Genomic DNA, 19,635 nt, shown 5'->3' with positions numbered 1-19,635 from the left:
CTCTCTCTCTCTCTCTCTCTTTCTCTCTCTCTCGCTCCGCCCTCCAATGCTCCCCTCTTCTCTTGTCTCGACTCCTGTTTGCTTCTTTTTCTTCTTCTTATTTTTCTGATACTAATGGAGTTAACTTGAACTCCAGCAACAAACTTTATTCGTCATCAAAAACAAGAGAAACCAGAAGAACAGGGAAACAGGCAACACCCCGATTTTACTCAGATCTGCGGCTCCAGTGTCTGCGTGTCTCAGGTAAGCAATATTTCAGTCCTCCGAGCCGGATTGTTTCTTATTTTTTTCCCTGCCCATGAGAATTAGTCCCAGAAGAATAAGTATATTTGTTTAAATAACTAGCTCGACAAGGGATTTTTTTTTTTAAACTGTGATTCCAGCAATGTTGAGATCTTCCAAGGAAGCCTCTCGCCTAGACATAAACAAATAAATAAAAGATTTGATTTTCAAAATCTCCACATACTTTTACACATACTTCTCCACATACATTTAATCTTTAAGACATCTGTCCTCCCTTATTAATATATTCTTCACATTTCTAGGTCACATGTATGTCACTTTCATTCACATCCCCTTTTTTTCATATGAGCATAGATTTTTTTTTTTTTTTTTTAATATGTATTTTAATTTTGCCAAACTAATGATAACTTCACTGTTGGCTCTGTGGGGTCATATCCTTGTAATATGAAAATGCCAATACCTGGAGCAGGAAATTGTTTGCCTGCTTGAAATGCAAGCAGTTTAACACATCAGGTCTATTTGGAATGCATTTGATACGATCAGATAAAATAATCCTTTGTTAGTCTCGCAGAGGGAAATCACCTAAATTTATTTGATCTGGTATACCTATTTCTTGCACATCCGGACCACTTTATCTCATAGGTGTAAATTCCTTTCTGAGCATTTGATTGTGTTTGAAATGTAGAAGTAAGTGTATGGGTACACACACAGACGTGATACTGGTGTCTAATATCATATTATAATAATATAGATAATCACTAATGCTGCCACCTCGATAAGGTTGTTGTGAAACAGAACATGATAATAAGCTACAGGTTAAGGTGCTCTTTGTTGCACTAAGTAAACCATGCACTTGCTACATTTAGCCAATAATTTTTGAGTGGTTTATATTGAAGGCCCAGTGCAAAACTGAAAAAAGGCATATATTCCCTCTTACCTGAGGAACACAGAGCCGCAGGGAAAAAGTCAGAAGTGGTCCATGGCACATCAAAAAATAACTTCTTGACCTCATATAGCGGAGCTCAACATCGCTAAGTACATTTACAACTTTTTCTATTTGTTTTCTATAATGTCATACTCATGCATGTACAAGATCCAGCATTCCAGATTGCAATTAGCATCAAGCTTTTTACACTGTGCCTGATGAAACAAGACATGAATGATGGATGGATGAATGAATGACTATCATAACGCCGATTTCCAAATTTAGTTTTTTCAGTTCAGTGTGATTTCAACGTATGGCTCTGAGCTTTCAGTAGAAAATATTAGATGATTATTCCAACTTCCTGTGGATATCAGCAATTCTTTTTCTAAATGTTGCGAATAAAACAAACACCCATATGCCAGCCTTTATAAACAGAGGAGCCAGAGCTCGCACACACCAACCATTCTTCACTCTGACATCGAATTCCTAAGGTTTCTAATATTCCCCTGGACAATGCAGCCTTTATGATGCTTTGCACACCTGAGCCAATCATATCTGCCCATCAGCTGGCCGATGAACCAATCCCCATCCAGCATAAAAAAATGCAACCGTGGACCCGAGCCATGTGCAACGCAATGAGTCTGAAACACCGACTGCTTCAGACCCTTTGGTAATTCTGGGCTTTTGACAGAAGAAAAAGCAGTGGCTTTTAACGTTATCAAATTCAGTCCATTCAAACAACCATTATGCAACACATTGGTTTAGTCTGCGTCACTTTTGGCGGCAACAAAAATTTTGTGGCAAAACAACAGCTGTGGAATTATTTTTCAGCGTGACTGTGGGTTGTCTAATTGGCTGCGCCAAAAAATTTAATTTGAAAATGGTTAAAACAAAGACGCTTTGTCACAGTAACTCTGTGTCATGGCTGAAGATGTGACCCTCCCAATTTTCTGAATTGGTATAGTTTGCCATTTAAATTCAGTTGAATTCCGCTACAAAAACAAACAAACCCTAAATCGAGGACTCACCGCCAAGATGACCCGCTGGCTATAATAGCCGATTTCTTTTTACAATTTCTATTTGGTGTGTGAGGGTTGAAAATATTTAGAGTAAACCATCACCTAAGAGAATAATCTTAGTTTGCAATCTAAGCTTGTAAATATTTTAAATGAGCGTTTTGATCACACCTTAGTTTTATTACTCAGCGAAGAACCTGCACCAAACAGGTTTTTGGTCTGAGCCGCTCAGAAAAAAGTTCCGTGTCCAACATTGACACGACCTCGGTTGAGTACCGGGCTGAATTCTCTAGAACTCACACGCTGCGCTGAATATTGTCTCCCTGGGTGATCACGCATCCCAAACGATGATTCCCTCCTTGCTCCTGCACAGGAGAGCTGCCTCTATTCACCACTTCATTAATTGCATTTGCAAAATCATCTCTGGACCACCGGCAATGTAAATTTACTTGATCCGCTTTGCAGCAAACTGTGTGGCGACTGCTGTGACGGCAGCTCTTAAAAGTTGGATGTGATGTAACTGAGGTAGATTGAAATAACAGGTTGTCTCATCACATCATTTCTCTCTTTAAATCAAATTGGAGATAACTTTAAAAGTTTAGTCTTCTGTTTATTTAACAGATTTGATGTGTTTTTAAAGCTCATAACGGTTAAAGGCTGGTCTTGTTTTAAAGCATGTCGTGAACTGCCATTTCCCTCCACCAGAATATGGACAAGAAAACAGTTCCACTCTCTGTAACCACTCTTCAAAACCACGGGATGTAGAACAAACATATGAGATGTGGGTAATTTGATCTGGATTTTAATTCATGTATTTTTAAAAGCACCGTTATATTTCTAAAGCTATCGATTTACTGATTCTTTAATCTTAACAAACGTGACAATAGAGCCTTTGTAAACAGACAACAGGACTGACAAACAAATTCTGAAAAGAGGATAGTGGATATTTGATACATTCAATGCTTTAGTGTCCCTTTCAAATTTAAAGCAAGAGGAAGCAGCAGGTTCAGACTGTCTCATGTGACCAACAAAGCATGAGTTTTTCAATGAAACATCGTGATGCTGGACGCCACACTATCAGATTTTGAAGTACAATGTGGTATTATGTCATGGGTCACGGATGGGACTAGGTTAGCCGTAAGATGCTAATTTAATTCACAACTTTTCACTACATTTCCTTTTTTTGATGCAAAGTCCTAAATATCATCCCATTCTGTTCAAAATTAGAGAATATACTCTTTTCAATGAATACATGGACTTTTGAAACATTTTTTCCAGTGTCACATTGAATTATAACTATATGGCGTTATGATCCTAACAAAGACGCCACAAAATGATTATCACCACCATTTCAATCGGGCGTCGTGGTAACTGACAGTCGTTGCTTCGTCGGTGTAGTAGCAGTTGGTTGAAAGTGAAAAGCAAATCTGGGCCATTCTGGTATGGCCAAAGTTATCAAACTTATCAGTGGAGAAATGTAGCACGCGTGTGATGTCATCCATAGTGAGAGCCGTTTGTGAAAGATTACATCATCACACATGTCCGGAATTGTAAGTATTTGTTTACAGGTGCAGCTGTGATACGAGCTATTGCTATTGACGCATTATTCAGAGATAAATCTTATTGTCAATTTCATATCAATCTTGTTCTTTTCTCTTTCTAAAATCAGATACAGATAAATGGTGAACACTCCACTGTCTAGCTTTTTGATAGTTTATATTTCACCATTTTTTTATGCATTATTTACACACAGTTGCACAAAGAACTTAATTACAACACCCACTCTGATGTATTTTCAATATTAATATCAATATGTGAACATATTTCTGCTCCCTCACTTAGATTGTTAATTAGTTGTTAGATTATATATATATATATATATATATATATATATATATATATATGAGTGATGAGAGTGAGCTTTGCTCAGAGTGGATTTCAGAAACAACAGTGAGAAGGGCTGGATGATTGTTACTTTCAGTTTTCATGAAAAAAAAATTTTAGATGGTGTGTTGTCGCAAGGGGTGAATTTTAGGATATATGTAGAGAAACCGATGATTCACGGTTGCATGATGATACCTCTTAAAACTGTTGAAGTCAAAAGCAAGTATTGAGTCGAATAACTTGATTTTGCTTTTATCACATGAACCGAGCTGAAGGAAAACACGGAGTTTAGACTCAAGTGTTCTTTCTTTCATGAATCGGAATAACTGAGGACTTTATTTCTTCATCTTAGCTGTGTTGAAATAATGACAGGAGAGACAATGTGGTAGAGTGGTGTCGTTGCAGGGGGTGTGAAAGACAATGGAAACAACTACCATCATCGACTTTTTTATAAAGCACTTTAACCATGTTATAAAATGCTGCATTGCGATGCATATACTGGCCAAATGTGCACATGCATGTACACACTGCTCTACGAAGAGTAGACCCAACTCCCCTGAAAGCAATAGAGCTGCCACACACATCTGGTTTGAAAAGGAGGAAGCAGGGATTATCTTTCTCGACAATGAACTCTAAAATAAGAGAAGTGAGAAGAGGAAACGTGTATGTGGTTTCTGTAGAGGTCTGCGTGTGTGTGTGTGTGCGTGCGTGCGTGCGTGCGTACGTATGTGTTTCAGAAAGAGGAGAGCAAACATGCATTTATGCTTACAGTATGTTCTCAGTTAAGTATCTGCAAGCCCCATTGTGGCCTCTGCATGCAACATGAGCACAAAGGTGTGTGTTAGTCTGATGGCTCACTGTTTCATCATCCGCTGTCGACTGTTGAAGATCGTAGTATTTTTACATCAGTATATCTGAAAATACGGTACCTTGATTTGGTTAACTGACCATATTAAACAAAATGAGGAAGTCACCGAAAAAAAAGTCGGATATCACCAGAAGCTGAAGTTTTGTTTGCCCTCTCTGAGTTTTCACAACAAACATCCTGTTGCCAAGTTACCATGCATGACATCTTCCACACTATATAGAAGCTAAAAATATGTTTTTTTTTTTTATATCATGTCTTATCATATGGGGGTATGATAACATGTGCCCACGCATTTTCAGACACATCATCATACACCCACTAAGGTGCAGAATGACACATATCCTCTCCATTTCATGATAACTTCTGGACCGGGGATGAGGTTATAATAAAATGTTGTGGTGACGAAGATTTCCACCTCTGACGGCGCAGTTTGGAGCACAGATGGATTTATATTCAAACCACTGAAGCACTGTGTTTGTGTGTGTGCGTGTGTGTGTCTGTGTTCTTTTGTGCGTCTACACCGCAAACTCAGCTCTGTTCACATGCAACTGAGTAGTATGCAAAGTAGTGGGTTTACATCTTTAATGACATCAGATAGTCTTGATTTGTGTAATTGTAGGCTGATTCACAGTTTATGCAAATGTACATGTGTGTCACTGAGCATATCTGTGCGTGTGTGTGTCTTACACAGTGAGAAAGATCGTGTAATGAAGGATTGCTGTTCATTCACAAGATCAATGTATGTGTATTGTGTTACTGTATCTTGAAATCAAAGGCCATTGTTCATCTGCGAGTGTGTTTGCTTCAGTTCTGGACACTGTCCACGTGTGATCAGATCCCTCAGCAGACGTCTTTGTAGCTGGTCTGAAAAGGACAGCTCTTCACTTCATAAAAAATCCATTCTCAGAGACGAAATCAGACCATCAGGCTACTGTGAGTCTCCCCACTGGTATACTTGGTGCATTGAAGCTATTCAAGTACTCTAATTTCCAGACTATTGAGCGCACCTGAGTACAAGCCGCACCAGCTAAAAGTAAATGAATAAATACACCTGTACGTATATAGGCTGCACTTGTCTATATGCTGCGGGTGTCCACGTTGTGACGAGATATTTACACAGAAACTTTTTTTTAACTTTTAATTAAATAAATACCGGTAACAACCACAAATATGTACTGGAAATTCTTTTTTTCTGAGCAGTGCCTGCAACATGGCTGATGAAAAAGATTAATAATAAATAACACAAGGAATGTCCATCCATTCATCCATCCATCCATTTTCTGTCCCCGCTTTGTCCTACTCCAGCTGATCGTCGTCCTCCTGCGCACTAAAACCATTAAAGTAGGAATTGAACAGCTTCAGAATTTTATGGGAATTGCATTGGTCGGATGTGTCGAGGCGAAATGTTTTGGTGGTCTGACGCTTGTTAGCCCCCCGAGAATTCCATAAATTAGCCGCATCATTGTTAAAGCCGCAGTGTGAAAAAAGTAGCGGCTTATAGTGCAGAATTTATTTACAAGTATCTCGATTTTAACTGTGATGAGTGAATTAAATAGAAGGATATCATGTAAGCAGCTGAAGAGTGGATTGTCCAAAGTAAGGATGGAAGCCTGAATTTTTCACATTAGTGATGTTTGAAGGAGTGCCCAGGCAAAGAATTGAGGTTACACTAAAGGGCACTTTTTCAAGCAAAGTATAATTTGCTCATTTAAAGTCGGAGAACTGTTTTAGACTCCGTAGGCTCAGGGTGTGGTGGTTGGTCATCTCTGGTTCGCCCTCTGCATGGCCTTTGCTTTCAGTTCTATGCCGATAACTTCCTGTTTTCTATCACAGCTGAAAACAGCACTTCAGCAAATTGCTCCATTCCAAATAGCTCTGACCCTAATGGGAAAGCAAAGATGTAAGAATACTTTCTTTCAGCCTGTGCCTGCAGCTACACCTCATTTGTCTCTGTCACATCCAAAACTCCTCGATCTGTGACTTTATCAACGGTGCATTCTCCTCCCGTTTCCTTCACCGGTCCATGTGTTCTTATACAATGAACATCCCAAGCTTCGGTGACACAGCTGTTCCACTGAAAAAAAACGACCGGCAAAAGGAGACATGCAGATTTCAGCAATATCATAATTCAGCACACAGCACATTTCCAGGCGTGTCAAAACCTGTTTTTTTTTTTTTTTTGGGCATGACTTGAATTTCCTCATTACTAATCACAGTTGCACGGAAATGAATCTTATATCCTGTTCCTGATGATCGGTGATGGTCAGCTCCGTGATTCAGGGTGATGGTGACGACACGGGGTGTGAGGATGCTGTGAGAGATCGCTGGCCTCTGAAAAATACTGTCCCCTTCGGCACAGGGGGGGGGGGGGGTTGGGGATGGTTGGGGTGCAAACTGAAAAATTACGTTAGGGCTGTGGAGACACGTCCTTGCAACACCTGCTTGCAAACAGGTTGTTTTGCATTGGCAGACATGTTGGTTTTTCCCCCATGAGTTGAAAAACAGTTTCAAGTACTGCACTGTCACCAAGAGACTAATTTCTTAAAATTCTCATGAACTCAATAGTTCCTGTTTTTTTTTGTTTTTTTTTATGCTTCTTTTAGGGAGAGTGAGATGGAAAATGGAGATTTGGAGGCACTGTGGGAGAAGGTGGAGTGCAAACGCAACAAAATTTGCTGCGCCATCACCCCATCAAAACTCACCCCCTACCTCCGCCAATGCAAAGTCCTGGATGAACAGGATGAAGAGGAGATCCTCCAGTCCATGCTGCTGCCCTCAAAAGCAAATCGCGCAAGTATGTCGACAGATTTCTTCGCGGCGTCACATGTCGCTACCTTCGGCCGAGGTTGCGAGTAGAGGACCGAAAGGAATTCGCTCGAACCTCGCCACTGCGAGCTATGAAGTTAAAACGGAGTAGATCAATGGAGGCATTTGTGTGTGGTTGTGGACAAAAGTAACATGCGCTTCCCCCCCTCCTCCAGGTCGTCTACTTGATATCCTCCACACTAAAGGAGAGCGCGGGTATGTGGCGTTCCTTGAGAGTTTGGAATTTTACTACCCCGACCTGTACAAGGATGTAACAGGAAACGATCCCACTCGCCGTTTTTCTACCATCGTAGGTAAGGCGCCCATTTTCATCGGCAGTTCCCGTTCAGCTCCACTCTCAGACATAAAGTTCAGTTTTACTGTAAGTTATCAACTCAGCTGAGGAAGGAACAATAGTGACGACTGCCGAGACAAAGTTCATCTGTAGTGTTCTGCGTAGGAAAAAGTCAAACTGACTCGCGCTTGATGTTTATGCAATTTGTGTTCCCTCCCTCCGCTCACTGGTGTTTCTCCCTCGTAGTGGAAGAGGGTCACGAGGGTCTGACCCACTTCTTGATGAATGAGGTGATGAAGCTGCAGCAGCAGTCCAAAGTGAAGACCCTGCAGCACGTGGAGCTCAGCAAGAAGAACTGCACCTTGGAGGACGAGCAAAAGAAGCTACGACTAGCCAACCAAGAACTCCAGGCTTTCCAGCAGAGTAAAAAAAAAAATTACAGTCCATTGAAAACGTATTTAAGCTATATCCTCTTCGTGTCCAACTGCCTTTGTTTCTTTCTCCATTGGATACTATTGTATTTTTGAGATGTATAAATAGCTCATAAGGGTTGGCATTTAAATTTATAGCATTTAATCATTTACTCGACCGCAAAAATCAGTGAGAAACACAACGTTTGCCGGGAATGCATCTCACATGTGACCATCACATCTTCCCCTCTGTGCCTGTTGTCACTTGTGCAACCCTGTAATTATAGGTCAGGTGAAAACAGGTCGCAAAACACGTAGGCCTGAACCCGTTTGTGTAAATTTACTTTTCAAAAGGGTACAACAAGTTACGAGAGGAGAGGAACGGCTACAGCGATGAGCTGATGAGGGTGAAAGAGGAAAAGTACCAACTGGCCATGAGGTACGCCGTGCTGAGTGAGGAGAAGAACATGGCACTGATGAGGAGCAGAGACCTCCAGCTAGAGGTAGAACCACGGCCACGTGACCGAACGAGATCCGATATCGGCAACGATGAAGGGATAAAGAGTATCCGATTATTCCCGACTTGGTGCGTAGATCGATCAGCTGAAGCACAAACTGAACAAGGTGGAGGAGGAGTGCAAGATGGAGAGGAGACAGAGTCTCAAGCTGAAGAACGACATCGAGAACCGGCCGAAGAGGGAGCAGATCTTTGAACTGGAAAGAGAGAACGAGATGCTGAAAATTAAGCTGCAGGAGCTTCAGTCGATCATACAGGTGTGGCGTCGCTAACACGCAAGCACAAGTGTACATGCATACATACACATTTGCCACATTTTTGGTTTGGTATATAAATTGGAAAAAACTAAAGCAATAGTATTAGAAGTGGAATAATCCAAATTGATAGCTGATTTCTAAAGGGCGATTGAATGCAGGAAAATGTTGCCTGTTCTATAAAATCAAAACAGAAATAATTGATTAATAAACAAATCAATTATTTATTAGTTCCTGATTTTTTTTTTTTTTTTGGATATTATATGGTATTTATGTATGTTTGTGTGTCTACGGGCTAACTGGCTATTCACGAGTTAGATTTCCACAAGGTCTTCTGGACTGATTATGTTTTTTTCCGGACACGCAGCCCGGTCCTCTACCAGCATCAGACAAAGCGATCCTTGACATTTTGGAGCACGACAGGCAGGAAGCAATTGAAGACAGACAGGACCTGGTCAACCGTCTCTACAACGTCCATGAAGAAGTTAGACAGGCGGAAGAACTGCGGGACAAGGTAACAAACACACACTGAGCGGTTCCTTGTATCTGCAGGGGTGAGTATGAAAAGAGGGCCATATTGTCCACGTGGTAGAGTGAATTTGAAGCACACCGGGCTTAGCGACGAACAAAGGTTAGCAAAAACACGAAAGAAAAAAGAAAGAAAAACAGTAGACAACCTAATGCCCAAGAGACCTTCTGTGAAACACACCCTTCTTAAAAACCCCCATCAAAATTCTCTTTCACCATCATCTGACTTCACTTCTTTCTCCCTCTGTTTCCATTTCCCCCTTTGTCTTTCTGTTTGGGAACGTGTGTGTTTATGCAGTATTTGGAGGAGAAGGAGGAGCTGGAGCTCAAGTGCTCTACCCTGCAGAAGGACTGCGAGATGTACCGTAACCGTATGGACACCATCACCATTCAACTAGATGAAGTGGAAAAGGAGAGGGACCAGGTGGAAACACATTATTATTTTGTAATTATTTTGTATCGTTTTATTTGTATTTCTTATTCTCCCTCCTTTCTGATATTATTTATGTTTTACTTGAAACTCTGGCACAACAATTTCCTTCGGGATAAATAAAGTTGTTCTTATTCTTATTCTTAACACAGTCCTTTAGAAAATGACATGTATGGATACAAATCGCTAATGTTATTGAAACAAACGGCCTTTGAAAGACCAAATCTGGTCTTCAAGCCCAGTGCTTGAGGTACCACGACCTGGTTGATCAAGTGCCTTCACGGTACAAATACAAACATTTCAGTGTCTCGCGCTTCTTAATCCAAAGCCTGGATCTGAACGTGTGGGGAATTAACTAATATTGGTGAATTACATGTTCGACCAGTTCATTTGGTGATTCAGTCTTTGCGTGTATAAACTGTCTATGTGTTAGAGTCGTGCAAGAAGTAGCTTTAAAACCAAAAATTAATTACTATTTATGCGTGTAAATTCGGCAGGGCGCTTCCTTGTCACGTCGCCTGCCTCCTCGGCAAAAATTAACCACCTGCCGCCGCCGTGTAAACAAAGTGAAAATCTGAGCGCCGAGTCTGGCACGCGGCGCAAAGGGCTCGTAATTAGTCTCCAAAGGAATCACTGGCTCGGTGCCGGCAAAGCAAACGGAGCCTTTTCCCGATCTGAGTGTATTCATCTATGCGAGTAGCGTTATCTCGTCCCCGTGGAAGGAAGGGATTCGTCATGAGTGAAAGTTTCCTAAATGGGCAAAGGTTGGGGTTTTTGGGTTAGACAGAAAATATAACAGTTCTCTGTCAAGGAAAATACTTATTTCCTCACTTTCCAAATGTTTCATGAGCCCGAAAAGCGCTGACCCAGCGGAGTTTCGACCGTCCTCGATGACCTTTGACCCCTTTGGTCAGAGGCCAGCGGATGTGCGGGTTTGATTACGACTGCTTTTTTTTTTTTCTTTTTTCCCCTTTTTCTGTTTTTGCCACTTCCTCAGGCTTTCTGCGCCAGAGACGATGCCCAGTACCAGTTCTCCCAGAGCCTCATCGACAAGGACAAATATCGCAAACAGATCAGAGAGCTGGAGGAGAAGAGCGATGAGCTCCACATCGAGATGGTGCGCAAGGAAGCCAGGCTGGTCACGCTCGAGTCTCGCTTACGACGCCTGTCTAAGGACATCGTTCTGGATCAGGTCGGAAGCCGCGCGTCATCGTCGCCGACGGCTTATTCATTTGTTCTCGTCCTAAGCTTTTATTTTTCTCCTCCCCCAGACCCTGCGAAGGGACATACCCCCAACCCTCATCTGCCCGGGGTTCAAATCCCCCCAGGGGCCCTCGGGGTGGTCCAGCGACGAGTCACAGGAGGAGAAGACTTTGCCCGAGGAGCCTCGTCTCAAACGCAGACCCAACCTCAAAGCAGGGGTCAGCCGGTGTCCACGACTCACACGCCCTTACGGTTACATCATGAGCCTGTGTTTCGTTATTTTGTTAATAGTTGTTTTATCTCTTTGTTTATCCAACCCAAAGATTTAGTCTCCCATCCAAAAGAGTGCATGATGACCCAACCTTGAATTCATTGTTTTTTCATGATATGTGTAGATAATATGGCATGAAAAGACACAGAAAGGACATTTGTCAAAAGGATTTGCTCACAGATGATAAATAAAGCATGTATGCAAACAAAATTGCCGCCGGCTTTATCTGTTATTTTTAGAGGTGCAATGAAAATACGCCGCGTGAGTAAGGTTGTATATTTTTGTTTATTTTCATATTATTTGTCCCACAGAACAGAGGAAAGTCTCCGGTTTGCTTCCACAGAGAGCCTCCGTCCAAGTTGGAGGCCGCCCATACTTCAGGTAACCTTTTGTGTTGCAGTTGATACAATTGTTTTCTTAAATTCAATGTATTTCTGCACATTTCTTTCGCACGCATAATAGATGTTTTATTTGTCGATTCCTTTGATTCGGAGAATTAGTATGAACGCAGAGTTATCAAGTGTGCAAGCTGACCTTTTTTCAAGCTAAATCATTTTATCTGGCGCCTCACATTTTATCCGTCCGCGTCCATCTGTCTCAGCGCTGTCAATGAACGGCGGAGACTGTCTGGAGATGCCGAACTTCCACGCCAAAAGCAACTCCCTTCCTCCCTCGCCCAGCTTCACCTCATTACCCACGTTACCCCCTTGCCTTCCCACCACCCCGTTCACCCTGAAGGAGCAGTCCCCCAGGTCCAACATGGTGAGATCCGCTCCGAAAGCACTTTTACATCCGGCTAGTTCACGGAGTTGACTTTGCCGCCACGCCCCCTGCGTTTCTTTAGATGCGCAATCGCAACAACAGCGTGCTGTCCATCCTCCCGGAGCCGCCTGAAAAGGCGTCACTGTACCGTCGCGAGAGGGAGAAAGAACACAGCTTCCAGCCCCACAGGTAAGCCCAAGCCTTTTACTCAATATGTTGAATAACTCACCCATTATGATGCTCAAACCCCGTAAAACATCCTTCGCTTACAGAGGACACCATCCTTTTTCTGAACTCCCTTCTGTCCGGTTTCTTTCAGCCTCTCTGACTTCGACAGCGACAACATGGAAACGGAATTCGGTTAAGTATAACGTACAATTTTTTTTTACAAAAAATATTACAGCAAACATCTTTCCTTCCCTCTAACCCAGCTCTGTCTTCCTGCAGAGGATGAAGGGCAACGTGGTCCGCCGTCCGTCCACTCGTCTTCCTCGTCCCATCAGTCGGAAGGGATGGACACTTACGACCTGGAGCAAGTCAACACTATCTTCAGAAAACTATCTCTGGAGAGGTGGACTGCAACTTTTTCAGTGCTTTCATACATATACTGCGAGACAGGTGTAATATTTATCTGGAAATGTGTGCGCGCAGGCCGTTTCGTCCCTCGCTGTCCTCCATCTCCAGGATCAGCTCGTCCCTGAAGCCCGTGCAGGAGTTTTCTTTGGTGGGCGACAACTTGCTGAGGGACATCTCCCTGGTCGGGGGCAACGCCAGCGGGATTTTCGTCTCATCCGTGCAGCCTGGATCCAACGCCGAGAGGACGGGGCTGCGAGAGGGACACCACCTGCTGCTGGCACGTAGCGCTCAGCTTGACAAAAACCAGAGCATTCTGAATTTCGGCTTTTTAAAATCACCAATCGTCGATTTCGGTCTTATACATACGTGCAAAGTTAACCTTTTCGCAAAGAAAAAAACAAATCACGTCATTCATTTTTCTCTCTTGCTTCAGCTTGAAGGGTGCGTGCGCGGGGAGAACCAAAGCATCTCTCTGGATACCAGCACTCTGGAGGAGGCCCACTGGGTGCTGCAGCACTGCTCGGGCCTGATCCAGCTGCACTACCGGGCCAACTACGATGGTAATGTTCGGGGTCACGGGGTGCGTCAAGACGTCTTGAATTTTACAGATACTTAATAAATACAGCAAAACTCTGCGTCCGCAAATGCGACCAATTGCGAGGCCAAAACCCCTATCACGCAACCAGCTGGATGCAAATACACTTTTATTGGAATAGTTGAGAAGAGAAAATGTCCATTGCACAAGTCAAGCTGTGCTTGACAAGCAATGGCAGAAAATGTAGAGCGGTAGATCTTATATTGTCTCTATAGTCATTTGCTATTATATAACAATATATATTATATATTATGTGAATTTATTTTCTCTTGCATGACAGCTTACCGCCGTCTTCAGAAGGATCTGGAAGAAGGAACGCTGGCCTCAGGCGACTCCTTCCACATACGGGTCAACCTCAACATCTCCGGTCAGCTGGACAGCTGCTCTCTGAGCGTGCACTGTGATGAGGTGGTTCATGTCCTGGACACCCGGCACCTTGGCCGCTCTGAGTGGCTGTGCACCCGGGTGGACCCCTGCTCCGGCGCCGACCTCCCCGACAGAGGCACTATTCCCTGCAACTTCCGGTACGGGGCGATTTATGGAAATATTCTATATTTGTTCAAGTCACTTAGCTCTGAGACGTGTCCCGCGTCGTATATTACTTTTGAATATTTTGAATTTTTTTCATCAGCTGTTGCACAGGAGGCCGCTTATAGGACGTTATGCTCTTAATGGACCTGATGTGTAGTTGTCTTTTGAAATTATTTCCTTGTTATCAAAGGGCACAGCAGCAGCTCTTGGTAAAGATGCAGAAGTTCATGTGCCGAGGGGGGAAGGAGGAGAACGAGATGCATCGTAACATGAAGGTATTTTTCTTTCCCTCATCTGAATTTTCATATTGTACAGTGGCATTCAGTTTGATCCTTGAAGTGGAATAATAGGAAATAATGAATGTGTTTTCTAATGACCAATTTATTTATTTCACACTCAAAGGCTGTTTGCAATTGTTCATCTTGGCACAATAATCATATCATAACTTGTAAACATGAAGTCAGTGAAGTGGGTGCAGCCCTTTCATGTGAGAAACAAAAATAACGTGAAATTAAGGAGGGCAACGAGGCGCCACATGGGTGATAGATTACAAAAAAGAAAATTAATCAAATGGAATTGATATAACTTCGGAGTGCATGAGAAATTGCATTTGGAGTTTAGCTGAGGTTTGTTCAGTTGGTACCATCAGCGTGGTCCTCCTCTCGGTCATGTTTTAAAAAAACCTGCTGTCTCTGACTTATCCCAGTGTTTATGTGAAGTTATTATCCATTTGTTTATTTGGCGTTGGCCTGATAAACCGTGTGTGTTAAATGTGTACGTAGAGCAATTTGCAGCCAGATGAATGCAGCCCCTCCACCGATCCTAAAGCCAGCCCTCGCTTGTCAAGAGCCAGCCTCTTCCTCACTCAGATCATCCAGGTAATAAAGTTACAAAAAAACAACACACACACACACACACACACACACAAACACTACATCTCCCCTGGTGCAGACTGTAGCAAGGAGGCAAAGATTCTAGCAAAACAGGGATACACCACATACAAATTTTAAACTAAATTGCCATCAATCAAACGTATTAAAATTGCGCAAAATAATATTGATTCTGTGCGTTTGTGACAGGAAGGGTTCACGTGTTCTACATCATACCTCATACTAAAACGTGAACTTTTTTATGAATGAATGAACTCAGTTATTGCAAGCATATACACTAAGTACACGCACATACAGGAGTCACTCATAGTAGATGCCCTATATATAAATGATATAAATGGAAAACCGTGTGGCCCACTTCGACCCTAGTATTACGGTGTATTACTGCAAAACACTGAGTTATAATGTGACCTTATTGTGTTTTGGGGTCACAAAGACATTTTCCAGTACTTTTACAGTTCCAGATGGGAGCTCGCATGGACTTCTGGGTATTCACATCGCATTGCCAAAGAACATTTGCTACCGAGGGGGTTTTTGACTTAAAATATTTGGTATTGAAATCAGATTATAAAAATTAGATTTTTTTTTACAGCCCTGAAAACCTGCCTGAATGAGATTTGATATAATAAGTCCAGTATTGTTTATGTGCTCATCACACTTTTAACACATTTTTTTGAGAAAGACATATTTCAACGTCTTCACACGCTGTGGAACGTGTGATGTACTGTGATCAAACACCAGCTAAAAAAAGAGCCATAGTCATGAATAATGTATAAGCGTGGAATAATTTCCATTTAAAATGTAAGCAAAAATATTCCCTAAAAATCTTGGCCTTTCAAAGAAATATAAATAATTCACAATTTGGGGCAAAGAACTTAATCTTACATGTTCTAACTGGGAAAACGCTGCATACTCAATGATGTGTATCTGTTGCTGTTTTGATGTGCAGTTTGTCACCAGGGTGGATCTCAAGTACAAGCGAATGAACAGCAACGAGCGCGTGCGGATCATAAACTCCGGCGGCACAACACTACCCAGGCAGGGCTTGGAGATGCTTCAACCTGAGGGTGAGTACAAATCAATACTGGGGCGGCGAAGTTTATCGCAAGCAGCTTTACTTTGAGGAGTGTTTTGAAGAGGTTACAGTTTCTCGCACTCAAGGTTGCTACTGACAATTCACCGTGAAACTTTCCTGCATATCAAGGTTAATGAATGCAGCATGGGGCCTAATAATACTTGAATCAGACTCCTGCAGCAAGAGACTATTGACAATACCGGTGAAAAAGTGATTTTTATCCTTTATCCGGTCACCATAGAAACAGCAGCATCCAGACTTTGAGGAGACCGGCGCAAAAAAGTGGAAGTAAATCGACGAAAGCGCCACGCCGAATTAAATTTGATTTGTGCATCGAAAAACTGTGGCGCAGTGGAAGATGTCACTTTTTTTTTTTCACCACCATGGGGAGTTCAAGTGTGATACTTGGACACAATAACAGCGATATTGTTTATGTGTCCTTGGCAACAGGGTAGCAGTGATGGGAGGTTGGGGGAGATAAACTCATCAGGTGACATCAAAAAGCCTTGAAGAGAAGAGGATAGGGCAGCTTTCTCTGTACTGTTAAATACTGAAAGAATTCGCTCAAAACTTAGCATCCCTGACTGATTAAATGAAGTATGATTCAAACTTCAGGCTCTTCTGGTCCATCTGAATTCATGCAGCATTTGACAAAAAATGCTACACTCTGCCCACCCATCCCCATTCCCATGCCAATGACTGAAATTTGAAAAATGAGTTGCTATCTAGTTTATCCATTTAAACAAAGCAATATAAAGGATTTACCTCCGTTAAGTGTGTCTTTTGATCAAGGAAGTACATTATTGTATATATACATCTGTGTGTGTCTGTGTGTGTGTAGACACCGCCGACCCAGACAGCGTGCTGAGCAGCCTGATCCCCTACAGTCTGGTAACCCCCCAACGGACTCAGAGGAAGAGGCCGGTCCTTTTTACCCCAACGGCTCTGGCCAAAACTATCATACAAAAATTGCTCAGCACAGGAGGTACCATGGATTTCAGTACCTGCACACCAGGTGAGTCCAGGGTGGGGATCATGCAATGACAGTGTTGTATGCACTGCTTCAAAGCTAATCTCTCTGTTATTACATTGACCTCAGTAATAATGCTGATGGAATGGAGGTTTTGAAGGCCATATTACAGGCTTCAACTTGATCCCAGAAAAACCCAAAACAAACCAAAAACCCTTCTCCAATCATTTATATAGAGAACATGAAGACAGAGTACAGGAGCTGGAAAAAGTGGTTTGAATGATTATGTTTTATTTGCTGCATTCATTTACAAATGTTTATTATACCTATCTGTAAATAATGGTAAATTTCAAATGTTTTTATTATGGCATCTGTTATGTTTGTTTTGACTACTAAACTGTAACTGCATACTGGACCCCGTGCGGACCTGCCTATTGTTGTTTTCACGTTTTTTTAGAATACAATCATGGCACTTTTTATATGCTTGGGGCTGTTGTGATTTAGAGATCCAGGAGATAGTTGTGAAGCAGGGAAAATGAAATAAAAGGAAGCTAGTGATGGGATTCAGGTCAAGCATTGTGCCGTACCGCACAGTAATAGTTAAATAGTAATACCAGAGCAACGGCAATTATATCTCAATTGACTTTTGTCAATTTTTTGTGCTCAGGAGATTTATCTGGAGAAAAACATCAGATGTCTCTGTTCCTCTTGTTGCAGAAAGCAAATGTCAGCTTATCATTGTTTCCTATTTTATTTCCCTCTAAGTTTCGGTGGTCTGTTCCTTTCCCCGCAGAGCTGCTGTCCAAAGAGGAATTTCAGCTAAAACAGAATGTGGAGCCCTTCGTTCACTACAAAGAGAGAGACACTGCATTTGAATGCATCACGAGGGAAAACATAGAGGCCATTGCTGCCAAGGTGTTTATGGGTGTGCCTGAGTGTGCGTGTGTGCGTGTGTGCGTGTGTGCGTGCGTGCCTGCGTGCGTGCGTGCGTGCGTGCGTGCGTGCGTGCGTGCGTGTGTGTGTGTGTGATGTCTGATTGTGTGCACCTGCATTTACCATTTTTAGAACCTGTTCTATTTTTCCTCTCCAAAAGGGCAAACACTGTCTGCTGGGAGCCGAGCTGAGCTGCGTCAAAGACCTGCTGAAGCGGGAAGTCTATCCCATCATCATCTATGTCAAGATCTGCGAAAGAAATGTCAAGAAGTTGCGGTAGGCTTTACAAAGCTAACTTACAACTTACGTGTGCTCCCAATGGCCTTCACCTTCAAGTAAGATCCCCAAAAGCTGATTTTAAAATGTGCTGATGACAAGGTTCCATTGAAAGTATGCTGATTCCAAAGCTGGCGGTGAGATCTACGTTATGTGTGTGCACACTTTCAAGATTTCAGTTAATCAAGTGAGGAGTATGTCAAAATAGCAACAATATCAAGAATGACGACACTGATAATCATGTATTAACATTGTCCTCATTGTCATTAATGTCATATCAATACAACACAACTCTGGTAAGATTTAGCTTCCTAAAAATGGTCCTGATGTGGGCCTCCGGGGACCTTAGCAACAGTGGCCACCACCTAGCTTCCTTCATATGACTAAACCAGGGGGTTTTATGTGCTGCAGACATTGTTTCCATGGTGACATTTCAAGCATTTACTGAAATCACCATGTGTATTCAAGTCCACCATGGAAAGAAATTTGGCCTTGCAGCTCCATCTCACATTATTCTGTAGACTTTTCAAAATGTTTTAAAGTGTTCTGGTATTTGAAAGCTAGAATGGTTTTATTGTTCACACATTTTGCAGTGGGTTTGGATAGAAACAAGTCCCGTGTGTTGAATAAATAGTGGAGGTGTTAAGAGAATTATAATACATAAAGGACAAAGTCATGCAGAGTTTCTCACCAGACACGTGGGGCTTCAGACATCACCACGCTTACCACTGAAGCACGACTTCTGTCCTGTTTCCTGTCCACACAGGAAGCTGCTTCTACGTGTGGAGTCAGAGGAGGAGTTTGTGAAAACATGCCGGGCAAAAGAAAAAGAGCTTGAGGCCATTCCTTGCCTGTATGCCAGCCTGGAGCCAGAAGCCTGGACAGGGATGGATGACCTCATCAAGATCATCAGGGATCGCATAGTAGATGAGCAGAAGAAGACAATCTGGGTGGAGCAGGACCTCCTGTAGATACACACATTCATAATTGTGTCCTTGAGATGCACAACACAAGAAACCCTTAATGCATTATTTTTGCATGGACCCTCTAACAGTTATAATTATTAAATAAATGCATTATTATATTTTATAAACATGTGGCGTTCCTTTGTTTCAGATGTTGTCTACTTACGGTACCGAAACCTTTCTAATACCTGCATCAATGTTTGACACATATGTAAGATGTCACGTGTATTAAACATACAAAAAAAGTTAATTGTTTCCTTTTTAATTACAAGCAGGACTACAATGGCGAACTTAATTTTGGAGGAATGATTTTCTAACTGGTTGCAGCTTACGGTATCCAAACACTGAATGTAACGCACTGGAAACATAACATGGTCATTGAATAACACATAATGTTCCTGGATCAATTAATA

At 42.3% G+C, this 19,635-nt stretch overlaps 1 protein-coding gene across 1 annotated transcript; it reads left to right on the top strand.

Moving 5' to 3' along the window:
• The first annotated feature begins 85 nt into the window (after positions 1-85).
• On the top strand, positions 86-19,468 carry card11 (caspase recruitment domain family, member 11). The gene is made up of 25 exons (XM_086170204.1): positions 86-243; positions 7,540-7,730; positions 7,918-8,055; positions 8,283-8,459; positions 8,801-8,949; positions 9,041-9,220; positions 9,585-9,731; positions 10,044-10,169; positions 11,173-11,367; positions 11,447-11,596; positions 11,961-12,030; positions 12,251-12,411; positions 12,494-12,600; positions 12,731-12,771; positions 12,859-12,982; positions 13,063-13,264; positions 13,421-13,547; positions 13,863-14,106; positions 14,304-14,388; positions 14,896-14,991; positions 15,953-16,070; positions 16,920-17,093; positions 17,842-17,963; positions 18,142-18,257; positions 19,024-19,468. Exons 2-25 carry the CDS (start codon positions 7,550-7,552, stop codon positions 19,226-19,228), a joined length of 3,435 nt encoding a protein of 1,144 aa, XP_086026330.1. The 5' UTR covers positions 86-243; positions 7,540-7,549; the 3' UTR covers positions 19,229-19,468.
• Positions 19,469-19,635: the final 167 nt, after the last annotated feature.

The sequence above is a fragment of the Fistularia commersonii genome, chromosome 23 (assembly GCF_037954325.1).
Source record: "Fistularia commersonii isolate RoL2024-O1a breed Wild chromosome 23, RoL_Fcom_v1.0, whole genome shotgun sequence".
NCBI lineage: Eukaryota > Metazoa > Chordata > Actinopteri > Syngnathiformes > Fistulariidae > Fistularia > Fistularia commersonii.
Note: the sequence above shows the minus strand (reverse complement) of the source record. Positions and strands in the feature narration are given on the sequence as shown.

Bases quoted from the DNA above. Each gene is read 5' to 3' on its own strand.
- card11 (XM_086170204.1), top strand. From the start codon at position 7,550: ATGGAAAATGGAGATTTGGAGGCACTGTGGGAGAAGGTGGAGTGCAAA. The intron at 10,170-11,172 runs GTGGAAACACAT...CCACTTCCTCAG, and splicing joins TGGAAAAGGAGAGGGACCAG to GCTTTCTGCGCCAGAGACGA. The intron at 12,772-12,858 runs GTTAAGTATAAC...GTCTTCCTGCAG, and splicing joins CAACATGGAAACGGAATTCG to AGGATGAAGGGCAACGTGGT.